Below are 22,455 nucleotides of genomic sequence, written 5' to 3'. Positions count from 1 at the left end.
TTCCTGTAGGAATCCAAGTTGAAGAAGTCAAATTTTTTTTTTTTTACTCCTAACTCAGGGTTTGTTTTATTCCTCTTGAAACTACGAAGGAATCCTCCTGAGTAAAATGTGTCCCCCACTCCTGTACTATATAGTCCTTCAGGAGGTAATAGGAGAATCACTTCAATGCAGGAATTGAAAAGTAAAAAAATCTGGCTAGCTGGACTTTGTTGATGGCAAAAACCCACTGGGCACATACTGGTTGAATCAACGTTGTTTCCATGTAATTTCAATGAAATTAAGTTGAACCAATGTGGAAGAACAGACATTGAATTGACATCTGTGCACAATTTCTTATCCGGTTTCTTCGTTGGAGGTTCAAAATGACTAGAATAAAACAATCAGTAAAACAAAAATGCACATGAAAAAACACTTAACTATCAAATCGCTAATGAAATAGCAGAGCAATCATCCTAAAGCTGCCATTAGGGCGTCATGGAAACCATTAAACAATGATGATTAACGGAACAAGGACCCCTACTTTATGAGTGATCCACTTCAACGTGTGTGGATACTGTGTGTGTGTGTGGATACAATGTGTGTGTGTGTATATATAAGTTCTATATTAGTTTGCACAGCCTGTAAATTGAAGACAATCTAAAAGTCAGAAATACAGAGACACTTCTGAACAGAGATTTTATTTTTCAATTTCCAAGAGTGACCATTTTATACAAAATTATCCTAGTTTGCTATTACTACTGCAGTCCACCCCCTCCTCCCAAACTGAACCGGTCTACTTGGTATCCTATACAACTAGTCATTCATAAACTTCAGCAGCCATCAACTTAAAAAAAAACACACAAAAAAACATCATCGCTTTATTGTATTTGATAATATAGACGTCTGTACCTTTCCTCAGCAGAACCAGGAACATCAGCTACAATCCTAATATGATAAATGACTCACGCCAGAAGACAAAACAATGATTTGACTCTGGCAATATCTTAATTAAACCTCGACTAGATGTAGAAGGTACAGACAGCGAGAGCAATGAAGTCATTTTCCAGCTGTTTTAGACTGTCCAGGTTTTATTTCAAAATCCGTGTGACATCATCAACATGAGCCTTTAAAAACAGGAGATTGGGTTATCTTGCAGATAGTATGTGATGCTGTAGGATTCAACCTTCCAAGGTCAGTCACGCTCAGGGGTGACGTTTCGCCTAAGTACAGGTCTAGGATCTGAGTCCACTTCTAAAAAATTTAAATTTTTTAATAAAAACTTCTCCAATCCTAAACTCAACCATTGGTTGTGTGGGGGGGGGGGAAGCAGAACTGACCTAAGATCAGAAACTAGGGGGAAGTTCAACATACTCCAGCAGAGCAGAGCCGACACCCAAGGGGCGCCAAACTGGATCCTGATCTCCTGTCATTAGTGTTAATAGAAAATCAGAGCAGTAAAACAATATTCTCATAAAAAAATATATATATATGCTCACAGGGACATAGTGTAATTCATCATAAAACACATTTAAAAAATAAAATCTATCATTAAAACCGGGTTGGAAAAAAAAATATGTTTGAAATGTAACGTATTAGAAGAAAAGTGATATAGTAGTGATGATATAAATAAATTCCTTGTCAGTGAAAGAGAACCGTGGTCTTCTCACAGTCTCCTGTCTGGAGGCACAGCAGCCTGGTCGGAGGTGTGTGTTCAGGAAGATCCATCTAGTCGAAGTGACACACTCTCTCCATTGCCATCAGGATACTGAGGAGGGAGACATGATCAGACTATGGAAGCAGCTCACCGGAAATGAAATAAACCTTGAACAAAAAAACATTTTATAGCATTTATTTTTGGTCAATCAAATCAAATTGTATTTGTCACGTGCGCCGAATACAACAGGTGTAGACCTTACAGTGAAATGCTTACTTAGAAGCCCTTAACCAACAATGCAGTTTTAAGAAAGAATACCAAAATAAATAAATAATCTAAAAAAAAAATACTATGTAAAATAATAATAGCAAATAATTAAAGAGCAGCAGTAAAATAACAGTAGGGAGGCTATAAACAGGAAGTACCGGTACCGAGTCAATGTGTAATAACAGTAGGGAGGCTGTATACAGGAAGTACTGGTACAGAGTCAATGTGTTAGTCGATGTAATAACAGTAGTGAGGCTGTATACAGGGGGTATCGGTACAGAGTCAATGTGTGGGGGCACCGGTTAGTCCAGGTAATAATGAGGCTGTATACATGGGGGTACCGGTACCGAGTCAATGTGTGGGGGCACCGGTTAGTCGAGGTAATATGTACATATAGGTCAGGGTTCTTCAATTCCGGTCCTGGAGGGCCGAAACACTTCTGTTTTTTTATTTCTACCTGGTAGTTAATTGCACTCACCTGGTGTCCCAGGTCTGAATTAGCCCCTGATTAGAAGGAGAGGATGAAAAACAGAGGTGTTTCGGCCCTTCAGGACCGGAATTGAAGAACCCTGATGTAGGTAGAGTTATTAAAGTGACTATGCATAGATAATAATAATAATAAACAGAGAGTAGCAGCAGTGTAAAAAAGGGTGGGGGGGGGGGGGCAATGCAAATAGTCCGGGTAGCCATTTGATTAGATGTTCAGGAGTCTTATGGCTTGGGGGTAGAAGCTGTTTAGAAGCCTCTTGGACCTAGACTTGGTTCTCCGGTACCGCTTGCCGTGCGGTAGCAGAGAGAACAGTCTATGACTAGGGTGGCTGGAGTCTTTGGCAATTTTTAGGGCCTTCCTCTGACACCGCCTGGTATAGAGGTCCTGGATGGCAGGAAGATTGGCCCCAGTGATGTACTGGGCCGTACGGCTTGCGGTCAGAGGCCGAGCAGTTGCCATACCAGGCAGTGATGCAACCAGTCAGGATGCTCTCGATGGTGCAGCTGTAGAACCTTTTGAGGATCTGAGGACCCATGCCAAATCTTTTCAGTCTCCTTAGGGGGAATAGGTTTTGTCGTGCCCTCTTCACAACTGTCTTGATGTGCTTGGACATGTTAGTTTGTTGGTGATGTGGACACCAAGGAACTTGAAGCTCTCAACCTGCTCCACTACAGCCCCGTCGATGAGAATGGGGGCGTGCTCAGTCCTCTTTTTTCCCCCTGTAGTCCACAATCATCTCCTTTGTCTTCATCACATTGAGGGAGAGGTTGTTATCCTGGCACCACACGGCCAGGTCTCTGACCTCCTCCCTATAGGCTGTCTCATCGTTGTCGGTGATCAGGCCTACCACTGTTGTGTCGTCGGCAAACGTAATGATGGTGTTGGAGTCGTGAAACTTGTCTTTATTTAAAAGCTTGAACTGACATTGATAGGAGTAACGCAAGGTTGGGGTCAATTCTAATTATCTTCAATGCTTTTCAATGAGGAAAATGTGGAATTGGAATTTGGTTAACTTTCTGAATTGACTGGAATTGAAATAGAACTGAACCCTAGTGTGAAGGTTGAAGGTAGGAGACTGATACAGTACCTTTCTGTTGGGTATCCTCCCTCACACAGGTTGACCAACGCATACAGGTGCCGCAGAGCGTACTCATACTGCAACAAGAACAAAACACCACAACTTCTATATACTGTACTTTGATCTAACTTAAATCACAACAATGAAGGTTCTCTAAATCTAAGGCAATCACCTACTAAATTCCTATTTGAGAGGAATGTACACAAAACATTTCCTGTTATACCGATCATACTGTGTAACATTTTAAAAACAGCCATGGTCATGTCTTGGGAGGGCATACATCCATAAAAAATGTTCCTACTTGAGGAAATAGCCATATAAACTAGGCCTAGTTGACACCATCCACCCAGTGAGCCCGTTCCTTTGGGCCCTGGATTAAAAATAGTGCACTACATTTATAGGGAACAGGGTGCCATTAGGGACGCATCCCTGGGGTACCCTGGGTTGTGTCAGCGCTGGGGTACCCTGGGTTGTGTCAGCGCTGGGGTACCCTGGGATGTGTCAGCGCTGGGGTACCCTGGGTTGTGTCAGCGCTGGGGTACCCTGGGATGTGTCACCGCTGGGGTACCCTGGGCCGGGCTGTACGTACCTCAGTGGTGTGCCAGTTGAAGCATTGTGTCTTGTAGTGTCTGACAGCAGCCTTGTAGCACTGGTCCTGGGTCAGATCCAGCTTGTCACTCAGAGCCCTCTGAGTCAGTCTCTCGTCTCCCGTCACCCACTCCACCACCTTGCGCATCGTCTCTCCCAGCAGCTCACGCACCTATTGGACACACAGGACACAGACAATCAGAACAGTTCCCCACTTCTATGAAATAACAGAAGCATCTTATGATAAAGCCTGGGTCATGTTCATTAGGGCACAAAACAGAAAACAAACCAAAACAGAGCCAAGTGGGGAGGTACCATCTGAACTTCATTGAGGAACACGTCGGTTTCCGTTACGGTGTGCCCAAATTAATACAACCCAGGATTGTCAGGAAATAAATACTGCTAAAAAAAAAAAAACATTAAAAGTCAACGTTATTTCCTGTCCATTACCTTGAGGTGTGAGTTGAGCTGGCTGAGATACTTCCTGGCTGCGGTGATGTCGTTGGTGTTCATGTATTTCCTCTTGAGGATAGCCAGGGGGACGTCAGGGCTGGGGGTCAGTTCTGGGTCCACTACGGGCTGCAGGGTCATGGGGGGGGGCAGGCTGGGCGTTGGCATTACCTTGGAACGCCATTACCTTCATATGGGCCAGAGTCTAGGGAAGGAGCATACAAACATAGTTATAGTTGGTTCAACACAGAGACACCCAGTTGGTTCAACACAGAGACACCCAGTTATTAACACAGAGACACCCAGTTATTAACACAGAGACACCCAGTTATTAACACAGAGACACCCAGTTGGTCCAACACAGAGCCACCCAGTTGGTCCAACACAGAGACACCCAGTTGGTCCAACACAGAGACACCCAGTTATTAACACAGAGCCACCCAGTTATTAACACAGAGCCACCCAGTTATTAACACAGAGCCACCCAGTTATTAACACAGAGCCACCCAGTTATTAACACAGAGCCACCCAGTTATTAACACAGAGCCACCCAGTTATTAACACAGAGCCACCCAGTTATTAACACAGAGCCACCCAGTTATTAACACAGAGCCACCCAGTTATTAACACAGAGCCACCCAGTTATTAACACAGAGCCACCCAGTTATTAACACAGAGCCACCCAGTTATTAACACAGAGCCACCCAGTTATTAACACAGAGCCACCCAGTTATTAACACAGAGCCACCCAGTTATTAACACAGAGCCACCCAGTTATTAACACAGAGCCACCCAGTTATTAACACAGAGCCACCCAGTTATTCCAACACAGAGCCACCCAGTTATTCCAACACAGAGCCACCCAGTTATTAACACAGAGCCACCCAGTTATTAACACAGAGCCACCCAGTTATTAACACAGAGCCACCCAGTTATTAACACAGAGCCACCCAGTTATTAACACAGAGACACCCAGTTATTAACACAGAGACACCCAGTTATTAACACAGAGACACCCAGTTATTAACACAGAGACACCCAGTTATTAACACAGAGACACCCAGTTGGTCCAACACAGAGACACCCAGTTGGTTCAACACAGAGACACCCAGTTGGTTCAACACAGAGACACCCAGTTATTAACACAGAGACACCCAGTTGGTTCAACACAGAGACACCCAGTTGGTTCAACACAGAGACACCCAGTTATTAACACAGAGACACCCAGTTGGTCCAACACAGAGACACCCAGTTGGTCCAACACAGAGACACCCAGTTGGTTCAACACAGAGACACCCAGTTGGTTCAACACAGAGACACCCAGTTATTAACACAGAGACACCCAGTTATTAACACAGAGACACCCAGTTGGTCCAACACAGAGCCACCCAGTTGGTCCAACACAGAGCCACCCAGTTATTAACACAGAGCCACCCAGTTATTAACACAGAGCCACCCAGTTATTAACACAGAGCCACCCAGTTATTAACACAGAGCCACCCAGTTATTAACACAGAGCCACCCAGTTATTAACACAGAGACACCCAGTTGTTCCAACACAGAGACACCCAGATATTCCAACACAGAGACACCCAGATGTTAACACAGAGACACCCAGTTATTAACACAGAGACACCCAGTTATTAACACAGAGACACCCAGTTATTAACACAGAGACACCCAGTTATTAACACAGAGACACCCAGTTATTAACACAGAGACACCCAGTTATTAACACAGAGACACCCAGTTATTAACACAGAGACACCCAGTTATTAACACAGAGACACCCAGTTGGTTCAACACAGAGACACCCAGTTGGTTCAACACAGAGACACCCAGTTGGTTCAACACAGAGACACCCAGTTGGTTCAACACAGAGACACCCAGTTATTAACACAGAGACACCCAGTTGATTCAACACAGAGACACCCAGTTGGTTCAACACAGAGACACCCAGTTATTAACACAGAGACACCCAGTTATTAACACAGAGACACCCAGTTATTAACACAGAGACACCCAGTTATTAACACAGAGACACCCAGTTATTAACACAGAGACACCCAGTTATTAACACAGAGACACCCAGTTATTAACACAGAGACACCCAGTTATTAACACAGAGACACCCAGTTATTAACACAGAGACACCCAGTTGATTCAACACAGAGACACCCAGTTATTAACACAGAGACACCCAGTTATTAACACAGAGACACCCAGTTATTAACACAGAGACACCCAGTTATTAACACAGAGACACCCAGTTATTAACACAGAGACACCCAGTTATTAACACAGAGACACCCAGTTATTAACACAGAGACACCCAGTTATTAACACAGAGACACCCAGTTATTAACACAGAGACACCCAGTTGGTCCAACACAGAGACACCCAGTTGGTTCAACACAGAGACACCCAGTTGGTTCAACACAGAGACACCCAGTTGGTTCAACACAGAGACACCCAGTTATTAACACAGAGACACCCAGTTATTAACACAGAGACACCCAGTTATTAACACAGAGACACCCAGTTATTAACACAGAGACACCCAGTTGGTTCAACACAGAGACACCCAGTTATTAACACAGAGACACCCAGTTGGTTCAACACAGAGACACCCAGTTATTAACACAGAGACACCCAGTTATTAACACAGAGCCACCCAGTTATTAACACAGAGCCACCCAGTTATTAACACAGAGCCACCCAGTTATTAACACAGAGACACCCAGTTGGTTCAACACAGAGACACCCAGTTATTAACACAGAGACACCCAGTTGGTTCAACACAGAGCCACCCAGTTATTAACACAGAGCCACCCAGTTATTAACACAGAGCCACCCAGTTATTAACACAGAGCCACCCAGTTATTAACACAGAGCCACCCAGTTATTAACACAGAGACACCCAGTTATTAACACAGAGCCACCCAGTTATTAACACAGAGCCACCCAGTTATTAACACAGAGCCACCCAGTTATTAACACAGAGCCACCCAGTTATTAACACAGAGCCACCCAGTTATTAACACAGAGACACCCAGTTATTAACACAGAGCCGTTAACACAGAGCCACCCAGTTATTAACACAGAGGCCACCCAGTTATTAACACAGAGACACCCAGTTATTAACACAGAGACACCCAGTTATTAACACAGAGAGCCACCCAGTTGGATCAACACAGAGACACCCAGTTATTAACACAGAGCCACCCAGTTGGTTCAACACAGAGACACCCAGTTATTAACACAGAGACACCCAGTTGGTTCAACACAGAGACACCCAGTTATTAACACTGAGACACCCAGTTATTAACACAGAGACACCCAGTTATTAACACAGAGACACCCAGTTATTAACACAGAGACACCCAGTTATTAACACAGAGACACCCAGTTGATTCAACACAGAGACACCCAGTTATTAACACAGAGACACCCAGTTATTAACACAGAGACACCCAGTTATTAACACAGAGACACCCAGTTGGTTCAACACAGAGACACCCAGTTATTAACACAGAGACACCCAGTTATTAACACAGAGACACCCAGTTGGTTCAACACAGAGACACCCAGTTATTAACACAGAGACACCCAGTTATTAACACAGAGACACCCAGTTATTAACACAGAGACACCCAGTTATTAACACAGAGACACCCAGTTATTAAGAGGGAGGAGCTACACATGCTATAAATGTATGCTCACTGTATTTTAAGTCTCTTTGAATAAAAAAAATAAAAAAAAGTGTCTGCTAAGTGGTAGATATGATATATTATCCTAGTTAACTTTTCTTTTAGATTTAAAGCTAGACAGAATAGATTTGAAGCTTTTCCAGAATATATTGCGACTCGTCGTCGCTAGCCATTTCAAATGGGAATTCGGTTCATCTTCCCTCTGAATCCATCACCTTGTTTCCAAACTGCATGACGTGGCTGCTGTTGGTGCGGCTCCTGACCATCTTGAACTGTTTCATCAGGGTCTCCTTCCTCAGGTCCTCCTGGACAACAGTCAGGTAGACAAAGACAGTCATAACAGAAACTACTATGTGCAGCTATTTGAGTCTGATCCGAATACTTCATTTTTATGAATCTATAATTTTGTTTAAAAAAATAATAAAAAAAAATCAGTAAATATGAATGGTTAACGGATGACATTGTTCAGAAACATTCTTGAGGCGTGTGCTTTCCACTTTTTCTAAGGAATCAGAAGTTGTGTTCAGACGTGAAGCAGCACCACAGTCTTCCATCCAGTTAACACTGTCCCAGTCTCACCAGAGTCTTCCATCCAGTTAACACTGTCCCAGACTCACCACATCAGAGTCTTCCATCCAGTTAACACTGTACCAGTCCCCCAGGTAGGTGTCTCTCTCCTCATCATAGTAGCAAGCATAGGACGACTCATGAGAGTTGGCTGCTGTGGTGGCATACACTGAAGGAGAGACAGACCGATTTATCAGACAGGTAGAGAGACCGATTTATCAGACAGGTAGAGAGACCGATTTATCAGACAGGTAGAGAGACCGATTTATCAGACAGATAGAGAGACCGATTTATCAGACAGGTAGAGACAGAGCAATTAATCAGACAGGTAGAGAGACCGATTTATCAGACAGGTAGAGAGACCGATTTATCAGACAGGTAGAGAGACCGATTTATCAGACAGGTAGTGACAGACCAATTAATCAGACAGGTAGAGACAGAGCAATTAATCAGACAGGTAGAGAGAGATTTATCAGACACCGATTTACAGCTGTTCTGAATTTGAGAGGACTATGTATTCTGAAAGATGAGACGTGGAGGACTATAATAAATACCGCTTTGATGTCGTACTAGGAAGCCAATTTCCATATCATAAAACTCATGTCATATACAGTGTCAACGTCTACGATCACTACGTTTGATGTACAGTTACCAGATAACATGGCGTCATGCAGTGGGATGTTCTGAAGTGAATGAGCCTGTTTGTCTATTCTGAAGAACATGTGCAGCAGAACACTCATGACTCTTTTCTACGCACACCAAAATCACGATCGGTTTCTCTGAATTGCCTTGTGAAAGCCTGACACTGTTTTTTGTATTTTACCTTTATTTAACTAGGCAAGTCAGTTAAGAACAAATTCTTATTTACAATGACGGCCTACACCGGCCAAACCCGGACCACGCTGGGCCAATTGTGCGCCGCCCTATGGGACTCCCAATCACGGCCGGTTGTGATACAGCCTGGAATCGAACCAGGGGGTCTGTAGTGACGCCTCAAGCACTGAGATGCAGTGCCTTAGACCGCTGCGCCACTCGGGAGCCCCCTGTAGGATACATATCAAACTTAGCTAGTCATGTTGGCAATAGAACAAGCCTGACCCAGATTGCGATTTATAATGGGCCGTTTTTTGGAATGCGTAAACAACAGTAACTGTGATAGCGGGGATGCAGGGCTGTGTTCAAAACAACAACAGTAACTGTGATGGCGGGGATGCAGGGCTGTGTTCAAAACAACAACAGTAACTGTGATGGCGGGGATGCAGGGCTGTGTTCAAAACAACAACATGTCTGCCTGCTCTAGTTCCTCAATGGCACAGCTAGGAGAGCTTAAAATAGCACCTTCTAGTTGAAGACTCTTTGAGTCATAAAAGTGCATTGAAATTACTTAGAAACTGTGCACACTTTGGAGAGGTGTGTGGCCACTTGGAGAGACCAGTTAGTCCTCTCACTCAAACCCTTGTCATTTTTTAAAATGTTGCACCAACCACAAATGTCCCATGAATATTCTAATAATGTTACTGAATGAATCCAGAGTATTTTAGATTTCATTATCAACAAAATGTGGCGAAAAGTACTGTAAATGTAAAATGCATATAAAATCAAACGCGTAATGTTTGGATTCAGTCTGGAGTCAGGTGAACTGTTGTGTCCTCAACTCGTTTAATAATTTTCCCATAATCTCCAAACTGTTCCTTTCAATTGCTACCATGCTTATGTATTTCATATTTCTTCTATAAGAAACATGTCAATATGCCCCATCCAGATTGGCCAACAGCCCCATCCAGATTGGCCAATCCCCAGCAGTGTAAACGTTAAACAGGAATAATATGGTGAGGAGCCCATATTATCGTCGTAGGCATATTTAAAAAGAGCTGACTACGACAGTCTATAGACAGGACAAGTCCTGTGATGTGCCTAGGGGCAGAGTTAAGGAACGGTCAAAGAGCGGTCAACCTTGCCACAGTCACGAGGAACGGTCAACCTTGCCACAATCACGAGGAACGGTCAACCTAGTCACAATCACGAGGAACGGTCAACCTAGTCACGAGGAACGGTCAACCTAGTCACGAGGAACGGTCAACCTAGTCACGAGGAACGGTCAACCTAGTCACGAGGAACGGTCAACCTAGTCACGAGGAACGGTCAACCTAGTCACGAGGAACGGTCAACCTAGTCACGAGGAACGGTCAAGTGCATCTTTTATTTATTGATATCCGTGTGGTCGGGTTTCGTTCCTGGAAAGCGGTAGAGTCACAGGGAGGTTCAAGTGCAGCGGCAGAGTAACTCACCATCGATGTCAGCGGGCAGCTTGGTCATCATTGATCCGGACTCACAGGCCTCGATATAGAACACCAACTGAAAACAAATGGAGTCAGTCGATACCACATTCTCCTGTCCTATCAATGGACATACCTCTATGACATCATGCAGTCAGTCGATACCACATTCTCCTGTCCTATCAATGGAAATACCTCTATGACATCATGCAGTCAGTCGATACCACATTCTCCTGTACTATCAATGGAAATACCTCTATGACATCATGCAGTCAGTCGATACCACATTCTCCTGTCCTATCAATGGACATACCTCTATGACATCATGCAGTCAGTCGATACCACATTCTCCTGTCCTATCAATGGACATACCTCTATGACATCATGCAGTCAGTCGATACCACATTCTCCTGTCCTATCAATGGACATACCTCTATGACATCATGCAGTCAGTCGATACCACATTCTCCTGTACTATCAATGGACATACCTCTATGACATCATGCAGTCAGTCGATACCACATTCTCCTGTACTATCAATGGAAATACCTCTATGACATCATGCAGTCAGTCGATACCACATTCTCCTGTCCTATCAATGGAAATACCTCTATGACATCATGCAGTCAGTCGATACCACATTCTCCTGTCCTATCAATGGAAATACCTCTATGACATCATGCAGTCAGTCGATACCACATTCTCCTGTCCTATCAATGGACATACCTCTATGACATCATGCAGTCAGTCGATACCACATTCTCCTGTCCTATCAATGGACATACCTCTATGACATCATGCAGTCAGTCGATACCACATTCTCCTGTCCTATCAATGGAAATACCTCTATGACATCATGCAGTCAGTCGATACCACATTCTCCTGTCCTATCAATGGAAATACCTCTATGACATCATGCAGTCAGTCGATACCACATTCTCCTGTCCTATCAATGGACATACCTCTATGACATCATGCAGTCAGTCGATACCACATTCTCCTGTCCTATCAATGGAAATACCTCTATGACATCATGCAGTCAGTCGATACCACATTCTCCTGTCCTATCAATGGACATACCTCTATGACATCATGCAGTCAGTCGATACCACATTCTCCTGTACTATCAATGGAAATACCTCTATGACATCATGCAGTCAGTCGATACCACATTCTCCTGTACTATCAATGGACATACCTCTATGACATCATGCAGTCAGTCGATACCACATTCTCCTGTCCTATCAATGGACATACCTCTATGACATCATGCAGTCAGTCGATACCACATTCTCCTGTACTATCAATGGACATACCTCTATGACATCATGCAGTCAGTCGATACCACATTCTCCTGTACTATCAATGGACATACCTCTATGACATCATGCAGTCAGTCGATACCACATTCTCCTGTACTATCAATGGACATACCTCTATGACATCATGCAGTCAGTCGATACCACATTCTCCTGTACTATCAATGGAAATACCTCTATGACATCATGCTCTCCACAATATTTAAATCAACTGGAGAACTGAGAAGACAATCATGAATAAACAATAAACAATCTGAGTCATAAAAACAAGTTTGATGCTCGCAATATAGTAGAATCAGATTTAAAATCAAAATCAGATTTTTTTTGAAAACAGATAAAAAAAACACACCTAACATGCTGACCAGAACGGGTACACGCGTGCATCCGTGTCCGCCATCGCACACGCATGTTGATTTTGTCCATCCACACCAGACGCGATCAGGACACGCAGGTTGAAATACCAAGACAAACTCTGAACCAACTATATTAAATTTGGAGACAGGTCAAAAACATTCATGGCAATTTAGCTAGCTAGCTTGCTGTTGCTAGCTAATTTGTCCTGGGATATAAACATTGGGTTGTTATTTTACCTGAAATGCACAAGGTCCTCTACTCCGACAATTAGCTCAATTGGTAGAGCATGGCGCTTGTAACGCCAGGGTAGTGGGTTCGATCCCCGGGACCACCCATAAGTAAAAATGTACGCACACATGACTGTAAGTCGCTTTGGATAAAAGCGTCTGCTAAATGGCATATTATAATTAATTAATATACAGATAAAAGGGTAAACAGAGTTTGTTTCTAGTAATCTCTCCTCCTTCAGGCTTCTTCTTCATTGGACTTTATTTGGCGGTTGGCAACCGACTTTAAGGTGCATTACCACCACCAACTGGACTGGAGTGTGTACCTCAGTTCACCTTTCAAATCACCCACGTGGGTATGTGCTCTTAAAAACCAAATGAGGCGATGGGAGAGGCGGGACTTGCAGCGCGTCAAGCGTCACAAATAGAACCAAGTTCTATTTTAGCCGTCTGGCTACGCAGACGCTCGTTGACGCGAGCGAGCAGTCTGGATGAAATTATTAAATAACATGTATGTGTACATTTATTTCGCAACGCTCGCGGTGTGGTCAGCATGTTATGGAACAGCGGGGACTGTGAAGAGACACAATGGTAAAGACACACGCATACAAACGCTACAACACGCACTCTACACACACACGTACATTGTAATATTGTTGTATGGTGGTATTAAACATTTTGTATTGTAGATATGTAGTGGTGTAATAATATTATATGATGTACTGTTTTATATTTTGTTTTATATGTAATGTAAGCGCTTTAATATGTTTGGTCCCCAGGAAGAGTAGCTGCTGCCTTGGCAGGAACTAATGAGGATCCATAATAAACCCCAGGAAGAGTAGCTGCTGCCTTGGCAGGAACTAATGGGGATCCATAATAAACCCCAGGAAGAGTAGCTGCTGCCTTGGCAGGAAACTAATGGGGATCCATAATAAACCCCAGGAAGAGTAGCTGCTGCCTTGGCAGGAACTAATGGGGATCCATAATAAACCCCAGGAAGAGTAGCTGCTGCCTTGGCATGAACTAATGGGGATCCATAATAAACCCCAGGAAGAGTAGCTGCTGCCTTGGCAGGAACTAATGGGGATCCCTAATACAAATACAAATCTTCCTGTACTATCAATCAGAATACCTTTAGTCTAAGATCAACATTAACGTCATTACGGCATGTTGTTCCACAAGATTTCATCAACTTGCAGCACGTCTGGGCATGTGACGATATGTCCTCCATGTCCACAAACTATAACAAGTTGAACTTCCGCACCTTTTTGTATTTCTTGTTCTCATGCATGTAGTTGATAGCAGCCATGAGGTCGGCAACATGAAGCTGTAGAAAGAAAAAAAAACTGACCATTTAATTCACAAAACTTAATTTCATTTGTGTTTTTTTCCCAGTACAATAACATTTATTTTTAGCTTAAAAACCAAAAAGAGGCACTAGACCCCATGAGGTCAAGCCACAAAAGTAAATCACAAGATCCATTACTCAGTGACTCAGTCTTTCCCACAAAAATGTACTGCTGAGTGAGAGAACATTACTTTTATTCATCCAGGCTTAAATATTAGACCTTTATGATAGACTCATAAACTGTTCTGAATGACAGTTAAAAGTAGTTGGTAGAGCATGGCGTTTGCAACGCCAGGGTTGTTGGTTCGATTCCCACGGGGGGCCAGTATGAAAAATTTATGTACTCACTAACTGTAAGTCGCTCTGGATAAGAGCGTCTGCTAAATGACTTAAATGTAAAATGGCTATATGGCAGCTGTCTATTTCACAGGGCAGAACTAGGTCATTCATCCAGCCATCCATTTGAAGAGGAAGAAGTGTCCCAAATGGCTCCCTATATAGTGCACTACTTTTGGCCAGGGCCCTGGGAATAGGGAGCCATTGTGACAGGAAGTGTAAAAGTGTTTACATCATCATTGGGGAAGGCCAGCAGACCAGGCGCTCCGTGATCCGTGAAGTACACAAACACATGATCGTTGGGACCGCTGCCAACAGGAAGAGAAAGGTAAGTGGAACAAGCTTTCTTTGAACAAAGGTGAACTGAAAGATGACACAAAAACATTTTCCAGCGAACACAAGTAAACTATGGAAACGTTCCCCTGAAAAAACAAAACAATGAAACATTCTGTCCAGAAACTTTATAACGATACAATATATCGTTGTTCTAACAATGATTTTCATGTAATTTTAGAAGTCTACCTTAAACGTTTTGGAATAACTCTCTCCTACAGTGGCATTTCTATGATATATTCCAACCCTCTCCCTTTGCACTTTTCACCCCTCCTCCATTCCCTCCCTCAAACCCCTTTTCACCCCTCATTACTTGCCTCTTCAGCACCTTCCCAGAACCCCCCTTTGTACTTGCAGAGTCACCCTTCAGCACCGCCAGGAAGTTGTCAGAGGTCACAGCCTGCAGGGTACAAACAGGTCATTAGGAGACAGAAAACATGACATGATAGTGAACATTACACTATTACTGTTTGTACCCAGAAGACATCAGTAACCGAAAGGTCGCTGGTTCTAATCCCCGAGCCGACTAGGTGAAAAATCTGTCGATGTGCCCTTGAGCAAGGCACTTAACCCTAATTGCTCCTGTAAGTCGCTCTGGATAAGAGCGTCTGCTAAATGACCGTAATGTAATGTAATATCTCAGCAGTTTATTTTGTATAAAACCATTGATTGTTGTTGATAGTGATATTAGCTCCATACACAAAAAAAAAAGAGTCATTTTAAAAATGTTCCATCCACTCACCTCGCCGGTATAGTCTTTGGGGACTCCCTTGTAGACGTCTGTCCCATTGGGTCTGTTGATCACCTCCCCTGGGGTGGGGTTCCTGAAAACAAACAGTGTAAATAACCAGAATCAGATACATGCCTGGAGGCAACACAGGACAGACCCTCTATTATATGACCGTAAAACCCTACAGGACAACTATACATTCCCTTCCAACGTGACCTTAAGCAAAGCACTTAACCCAAAACTACCTCCGGGGTAGTGTACTGTGGCTGATCTGTGTGTGGGTGTGGGGGGGGTACTGTAAAACATGTACTCTATGACAATACCCAATAGCACTGTAATATATGGATAATTCCAATGCCAGTGATGATGGCGCTTAGGTGACAGACGTATGACAGCTTGGTAATATGAATAGTCTCCTTATCAAAACCACAGTGTCACTTCCTCTTTCCTCCAATAACAGGAATCACGGTGTCATTCAGTCCAACCGTAGTTCACATCGAAACACACCGATACCGAAACCCTAAGCATCATGATTCTGTCGTCCCTGATGTTTGTTTCAATTCAGAGTTAATCTTTAAGACTACTTGACAGGGTTAATCCTTAAGACTACTTGACAGGGTTAATCCTTAAGACTACTTGACAGAGTACAGTAGAGCAGAACGTTGATGTAATAAACATTACAGGATCAACATGGATCAATAGAAGTGATAGGGGACATAAGAACGTAGTCACTGGACAGTGCCATGACCTTTTTGGACAATCAGAGCCTTACAAGCGTGCCGTGAGAAGGCCCAACTCCCTTTCCAGGGCGGTCCTGTCCACCGAGAGAGCTACACGGCGAACTAAGACATTTCATGTAAATCCATTCATGATTTCTTACTCAAAGCGGGCGGCGGTTCGTGTACCAAGTATGTAATTACTGTAGGTGAGAGTCGTTTCTGAACGCGTCAAGGTTAAGTGTCTCTGTCCCTCTCTTTCTATCTCTCATTGTCTTCTGTTTAAAAAGAAGCCATGTTGTTGTCATTCTGCTAGGGACCTGTTTTCTCCAGTCAATAACCGGTGCAGCGTGTGTATGTTTGTCCTGTGTTCCCATTTAATTAGCTAGTAAATAAAATCATTAAACCAATTTGTGTAGTATTGAATCATAAGTAAGGCTTGGGTTTTTGCAGATGCAAGGAGGTTATGACTTTCAGAATGATGATATGATACATTTTAGTAATTTAGCAGACGCTCTTATCCAGAGCGACTTACAGTTAGTGAGTGCATACATTTTTTTTTTTCATACAGATACAAGGTTATGATTAATAAGTTGACTGTTTATAGATGTGATAGGTAAAGACCTTTTAGAGTTTAATTCGGGAGATGGTGACTCTTTTAAAGAACTGCTCTCGTGGTGCCCCAGATCCTAATTAGTTAATTGTTACATGATTCATTTAAAAATCGGGTAACAATTAAACATAGTGATATAGAAATTAAAATATATACAGGTTAAAAGTAATGACTAAATGTTCCATCCTTAAATATAGTTGTGAAATGTTCTTGTTTTAAGTATGATTAGTACTTTCTTGGTAGTGACTAATTATTACACTCTGAAACTGTGTGAGATGTGTTAGATTCTACTACCTGGTAATGTGTGAGTGTAGGACCAGTAAAGATTATGACCTTGTGCTACTATTTAGCAATGTGAGTAAGAGTTAGGCCAGACAACAAAGGACAATGAGAACTGTCTACAGACAACTGAGAAACCAAGATAAAGAGGCCTCCCAATTTAGGGAGGAGAGAGACTATGATAAGGAAATGTGTGTGTATGTATGTATGTATGTGTGTATATGTATATGTTGTGTGTGTGTGTGTGTGTGTATGTGTGTGAACTGATGGTCAGGAGAGCAGTTTTAAAGTGGAAAACTACAGCCCGCCTACAGAGGGGTGGGAGTTTTGCATGACGTGTGCGTATAAAAAAATATTGTATGACCATTTTGTGGCAGAATTCTCAATGAATAAAGATATCTGACTATTGCAACTGGGAGCTCTGTCCTTTTCTTGATCCAAAAGCCTCACAACCTTTTGGGAGACGCACAGAGACACTGAAATAGTTTGTTAAATAATTCTAATAACATATAGTTAGTTAATTAGAGATAACAGTCTTCAGATTAATGTTCAAGTCACGTCAACAGTAAAAACTCAAAAAGGTTTTGACCGACATCAAGACACCTCCTGCATCAAAGTAGGTCAATGAAAGTGTAACAAAGTCTATCTAGTGATGTGTCATTCAATGACAGCTGAACAGCTCCAATAACTGCTTATGACTTACCGATGACGCTACGAACTACTAAACAATTAGAGAGAATGACACAATCAGATTTTTAGATCATCATCTTCAGCATCTAACCCAGCTCATGAGTCTCCCGTCTCCCATCTAGGGCCCATAACTCCCAGGCGAGAGGAGAGCAGGCTAAATGGCATCCTTGTGACTGCCACAGAAGCATCTCAGAGTTCCAAGATGTTTACCCTAGGTTCTGAAAGCAGCTTATAGACAAGCACAGGGCCTGACTGTCTGCATACCAAAGCCATGTGAGGACAGGGTTTAGGCCCATCCAAAGCAAGGATGATGTTTATGCTCTGCTTTCGTCTCAAGAACGCAACTATTGCAGAACAAACTCGTACTAACGGTCTCATGCTGAGAGGACTGTACGGCTATGGTGAGAATATATGTATGGCTGGGCGATATGGCCAAAATATATCACAATATTTTTCAAATGTTTAACAGTATGACGGTATTTTATGTTTTTTGATTCATAAAAGTTCTAAATGTGCTTTATGAGTAGTGTGTGACCCTAGGGTGGCAACACATACATTCTAACTGATTTCAAATGGTTCTCCATTGTGATTGTTTTATGAAAATGTATGCAGTCACTAACTGTACGTCGCTCTGGATAAGAGCGTCTGCTAAATGACTACAATGTAAAATATACTGTTCAATTGAACTTCAACCCAAAATAATTTCCTACATTTTCATAGATTTCTGCATTTCCTACACTCATTTGAGACAATTTCCACACTGCCACGTAGGGCTGTACGATATGGGCCAAAGCTCCAGGCCTTATTTTTAACCAAATGTAGCAATTGCGATTTGACTTGCGATTTAGATCAATTCAATTGGGTGAACTGTTGGAATCATTGAAATATAATATCTATTCTAATTCTATAGTTAGAATATAAATAAATACTGGGCACTTTGAATATAGTGTTTGACATGACAACGAACGAAAATGCCAGGAAGTAGTTATTGTGACAGGGTAGGAACCATAGTGTTGGTCAGTGTTTGGCTACATTAAAATGTTTCTTCATGTAGCCAACATATTCATGCTTCGCCTATTCCGCTTTGATTTATAAAGATACTGTTGCACAAACAACATGCCGATTCATGCCTACACCAGCACTGGTAACAGGCTGTATTAACTAGCTACGTTAGCTCTGACAGTACATTTATTAGCTCGCTAAATAGCTAGCTAACTAGCGATTAGCGGCTAACACAATTGAGCTAAAACACGCTAAGAAAAAAGACAAAACTAGATAGAACGCTTGTGGATTTATATTAAGAAGCAAAAGTGGAAACATCGTTTTCGTCAACATTGTTGCATGTGGTGAATTGACCATACAGACTGAACGCAAGTGTCTTGCGGCAGGTAACTTAGTGGGTAAGAGCGTTGTGCCAGTAACCGAAAGGTCACTGGTTCTAATCCCTGAGCTGACTAGGTGAAAAATTTGTCGATGTGCCCTTAAGCAAGGCACTTAACCCTAATTGCTCATGTAAGTCGCTCTGGAAAAGAGCGTCTGCTAAATGACTAAAATGTAAATGTAAAATGTTGTGGTCAAGCAACAACAAATGGAGGCATATCACATTTAACAAACCAAACATTCAAATACCGTTATAGTAAAGTAAAAACCCAAACCGGTCCATGCATCAATATCGGTGTATAGTAAAATACTGTGTACCACCTAGCCCTAAATATATGTCCTGACAGTCATCCTTTATATCGTTATATATAGGCTTAGAGATGGCTGATTCAATTAATTGTTTTTGTCGCCCAACCCTAGGACACCGTTTAGATGGAGAACAGAAATAACAAGGAAGATAAATACTCACTCCTCATTGGTTGCCAGATCATCATACATCATCACAACAATCTGCTCGTCAGGGATGCCATTCTTGTGGACGATCTGGTACGCATGGCACGCGTCAGCCTAGGAAGATAAATAAGGTACTGCAAGTCAACGAATGAGCTCCATCACATTCTGATAATTGAAAATCAACTGAGGAGATTGGGGGCTTATTGAGTATATTGTGTTTAATGATTATTATGCAACTTTCTTTTCCAGCAACGCTTGATACAATGCTGTAACTACATAGTAGGAGGCCACTGGCAGGTCTGTGTGCATAGTCTCAAATAGCCTACAGTAAATACTCACTCTACTGATTAAGTGTAAATGTGGTAACAGATTGTACATGTACTAACTTGAACTTCACTCTTACCTGGTGTCTGTAGTTGTACCAGCCATTGGAGCCAGCGACAATCACCACCCAGTTCTTCCCGTTTTCAGGCTGCTGTGTGGGGAAAGCATTAGCCACCAGTCCTATACCGAGTCCCAGAAGGGCTAGAGTCAACGTAAACATGATCCTCTCCCAGTGTCCGTCTGTGTCCTGGAAAAGGATAATATGAGGTAATGTGTACATGTATGTAGGGGTAAAGTGACTATGCATAGATAATAACAGAGAGTAGCAGCAGTGTAAAAGAGGGGGGCAATGCAAATAGTCCGGGTAGCCATTTCATTCGATGTTCAGGAGTCTTATGGCTTGGGGGTAGAAGCTGTTTAGAAGCCTCTTGGACCTAGACTTGGCGCTCCGATACCGCTTGCCGTGCGGTAGCAGAGAGAACAGTCTATGACTAGGGTGGCTGGAGTCTTTGGCAATTTTTAGGGCCTTCCTCTGACACTGCCTGGTATAGAGGTCCTGGATTGCAGGAAGCTTGGCCCCAGTGATGTACTGGGCCATACGGACTACCCTCTGTAGTGCCTTGCGGTCGGAGGCCGAGCAGTTGCCACACCAGGCGGTGATGCAACCAGTCAGGATGCTCTCGATGGTGCAGCTGTATAACTTTTTGAGGATCTGAGGACCCATGCAAAATCTTTTCAGTCTCCTGAGGGGGAAATGGGCTTTGTCATGCCCTCTTCATGACTGTCTTGGTGTGTTTGGACCATGATAGTTTGTTGGTGATGTGGACACCAAGGAACTTGAAGCTCTCAACCTGCTCCACTACAGCCCTGTCGATGAGAATGGGGGCATGCTCAGTCCTCCTTTTCCTGTAGTCCACAATCATGTCCACAATCATATCCATGTGCTACACAAGTTACTAGCTAGCTAGATGTTTAGGTTGTGTCTCCAAGGTCTTGCACGGTCAACGATGATACTCGCACGTTCTTTTGGCAAATACTAGTTAGCTAGTTAACTACTGCGAAAGTTTAGCAAAGCCATAGCATAACTAATGCTGCGTTTAGATGAGGGACGCCAAAAAATCTTCATACCAGGCGGCATAGCCGGACAAGAAAGCAAGACGGACGGTGACAGCAAAACCAAGCCAGTATGCGTTGCTGTGGTGATTACAGTAAACGAAACAGTGCAAATCAACATCCGGTAGAAAATAACGCTACGACAGACGGCAAAAGTTGAAATATTCTTACTCTCTCGGCAAGGCCCGTCTTACGGTGGCGGCTGACCGCATTAACCGTCGTGCTCTCATTGAAAACAATGACATCGGGGTTTACCGTTTACCTCGTACCATCTAAAAGCAGCATAAATGCTGTTGATCCTGTGGCTGCCAAACAACATTGCTAAGTTAGCTGTTAGCTACGCCATCCGTTTTCAAAACACAGGTAGCTACAAGTAGCACATTATATCACTGTCAATTCTCTAAAGTTAGCTATTTTTAGAGGTGTCATCGAAAAGTTAAACGGTTTGATTACCTTTTTTTTTACTTATTTGTTGCTATCAGGAAGACTCCGATATCGTGTGTAGCTGGGGCATACTAGGAGACAGGATTTTTATGCAAGTATTGGTGTTGGGTAAAAAGGTTCGGGTTTTGCTGGACAGCCAATCCGGTTGAGGGGTATGATGATTGTAAACACATGATACAAATCATGCGCTTTCTCGCTTTCTTTGATAAAATGAGTTATCAGTATCTTTCATAATACTGTCTTTACAGCTTAAACAAATAAGATATATTTTGTTTTAAATCTAGCTTTTCTATATTAGGTTATACTATAGTAACAATTTCGACAAAGGTTGGTTTTGATTTCATTTCATGAGGAAGACACTTATTATGCAATGTGTTATATGTATGCAAAATAAAACAGTACTGTTTACATATGTTTGAATAACTGCAAAGGAGTGTTTATTTTAGTCACTAGTGTGTTATACTGTAAATCACCCAAATAACACAGATGTGCAGAATATATACAAATATGATGCACTTCGCTTGTCTCTCAATAACCTCCCATATCGGCATCATCTTGCTAGTCTCTCAATAACCTCCCATATTGGCACCGTCTTGTGACCCATTTCTATGAAAAAAAATATTTTATTGGACTGCTCAGCAGAAATTGCACAGCGACATCCTGAACACAATAGATACCTCGTGACAAGTTTTATTTGAGCGTCCAATCCACTCAGTTCAGCACCTGTCCTGTGTACT

At 42.7% G+C, this 22,455-nt stretch overlaps 1 protein-coding gene across 1 annotated transcript; it reads right to left on the bottom strand.

The window, feature by feature from the left end:
• Window positions 1-661: 661 nt before the first annotated feature.
• On the bottom strand, window positions 662-21,919 carry LOC121539079 (legumain-like). Its single transcript, XM_045207509.1, is given in 15 exon segments — window positions 662-1,744; window positions 3,478-3,545; window positions 4,058-4,228; window positions 4,507-4,653; window positions 4,655-4,711; window positions 8,432-8,521; window positions 8,834-8,952; window positions 11,072-11,138; window positions 14,224-14,286; window positions 14,876-14,951; window positions 15,294-15,376; window positions 15,719-15,800; window positions 19,854-19,951; window positions 20,241-20,408; window positions 21,728-21,919. Coding segments are annotated over 14 exon segments (1,302 nt in total). The 5' UTR covers window positions 20,382-20,408; window positions 21,728-21,919; the 3' UTR covers window positions 662-1,704.
• Window positions 21,920-22,455: the final 536 nt, after the last annotated feature.

The sequence above is a fragment of the Coregonus clupeaformis genome, chromosome 25 (assembly GCF_020615455.1).
Source record: "Coregonus clupeaformis isolate EN_2021a chromosome 25, ASM2061545v1, whole genome shotgun sequence".
NCBI lineage: Eukaryota > Metazoa > Chordata > Actinopteri > Salmoniformes > Salmonidae > Coregonus > Coregonus clupeaformis.
This window is presented reverse-complemented; position numbering and strand designations above follow the sequence as displayed.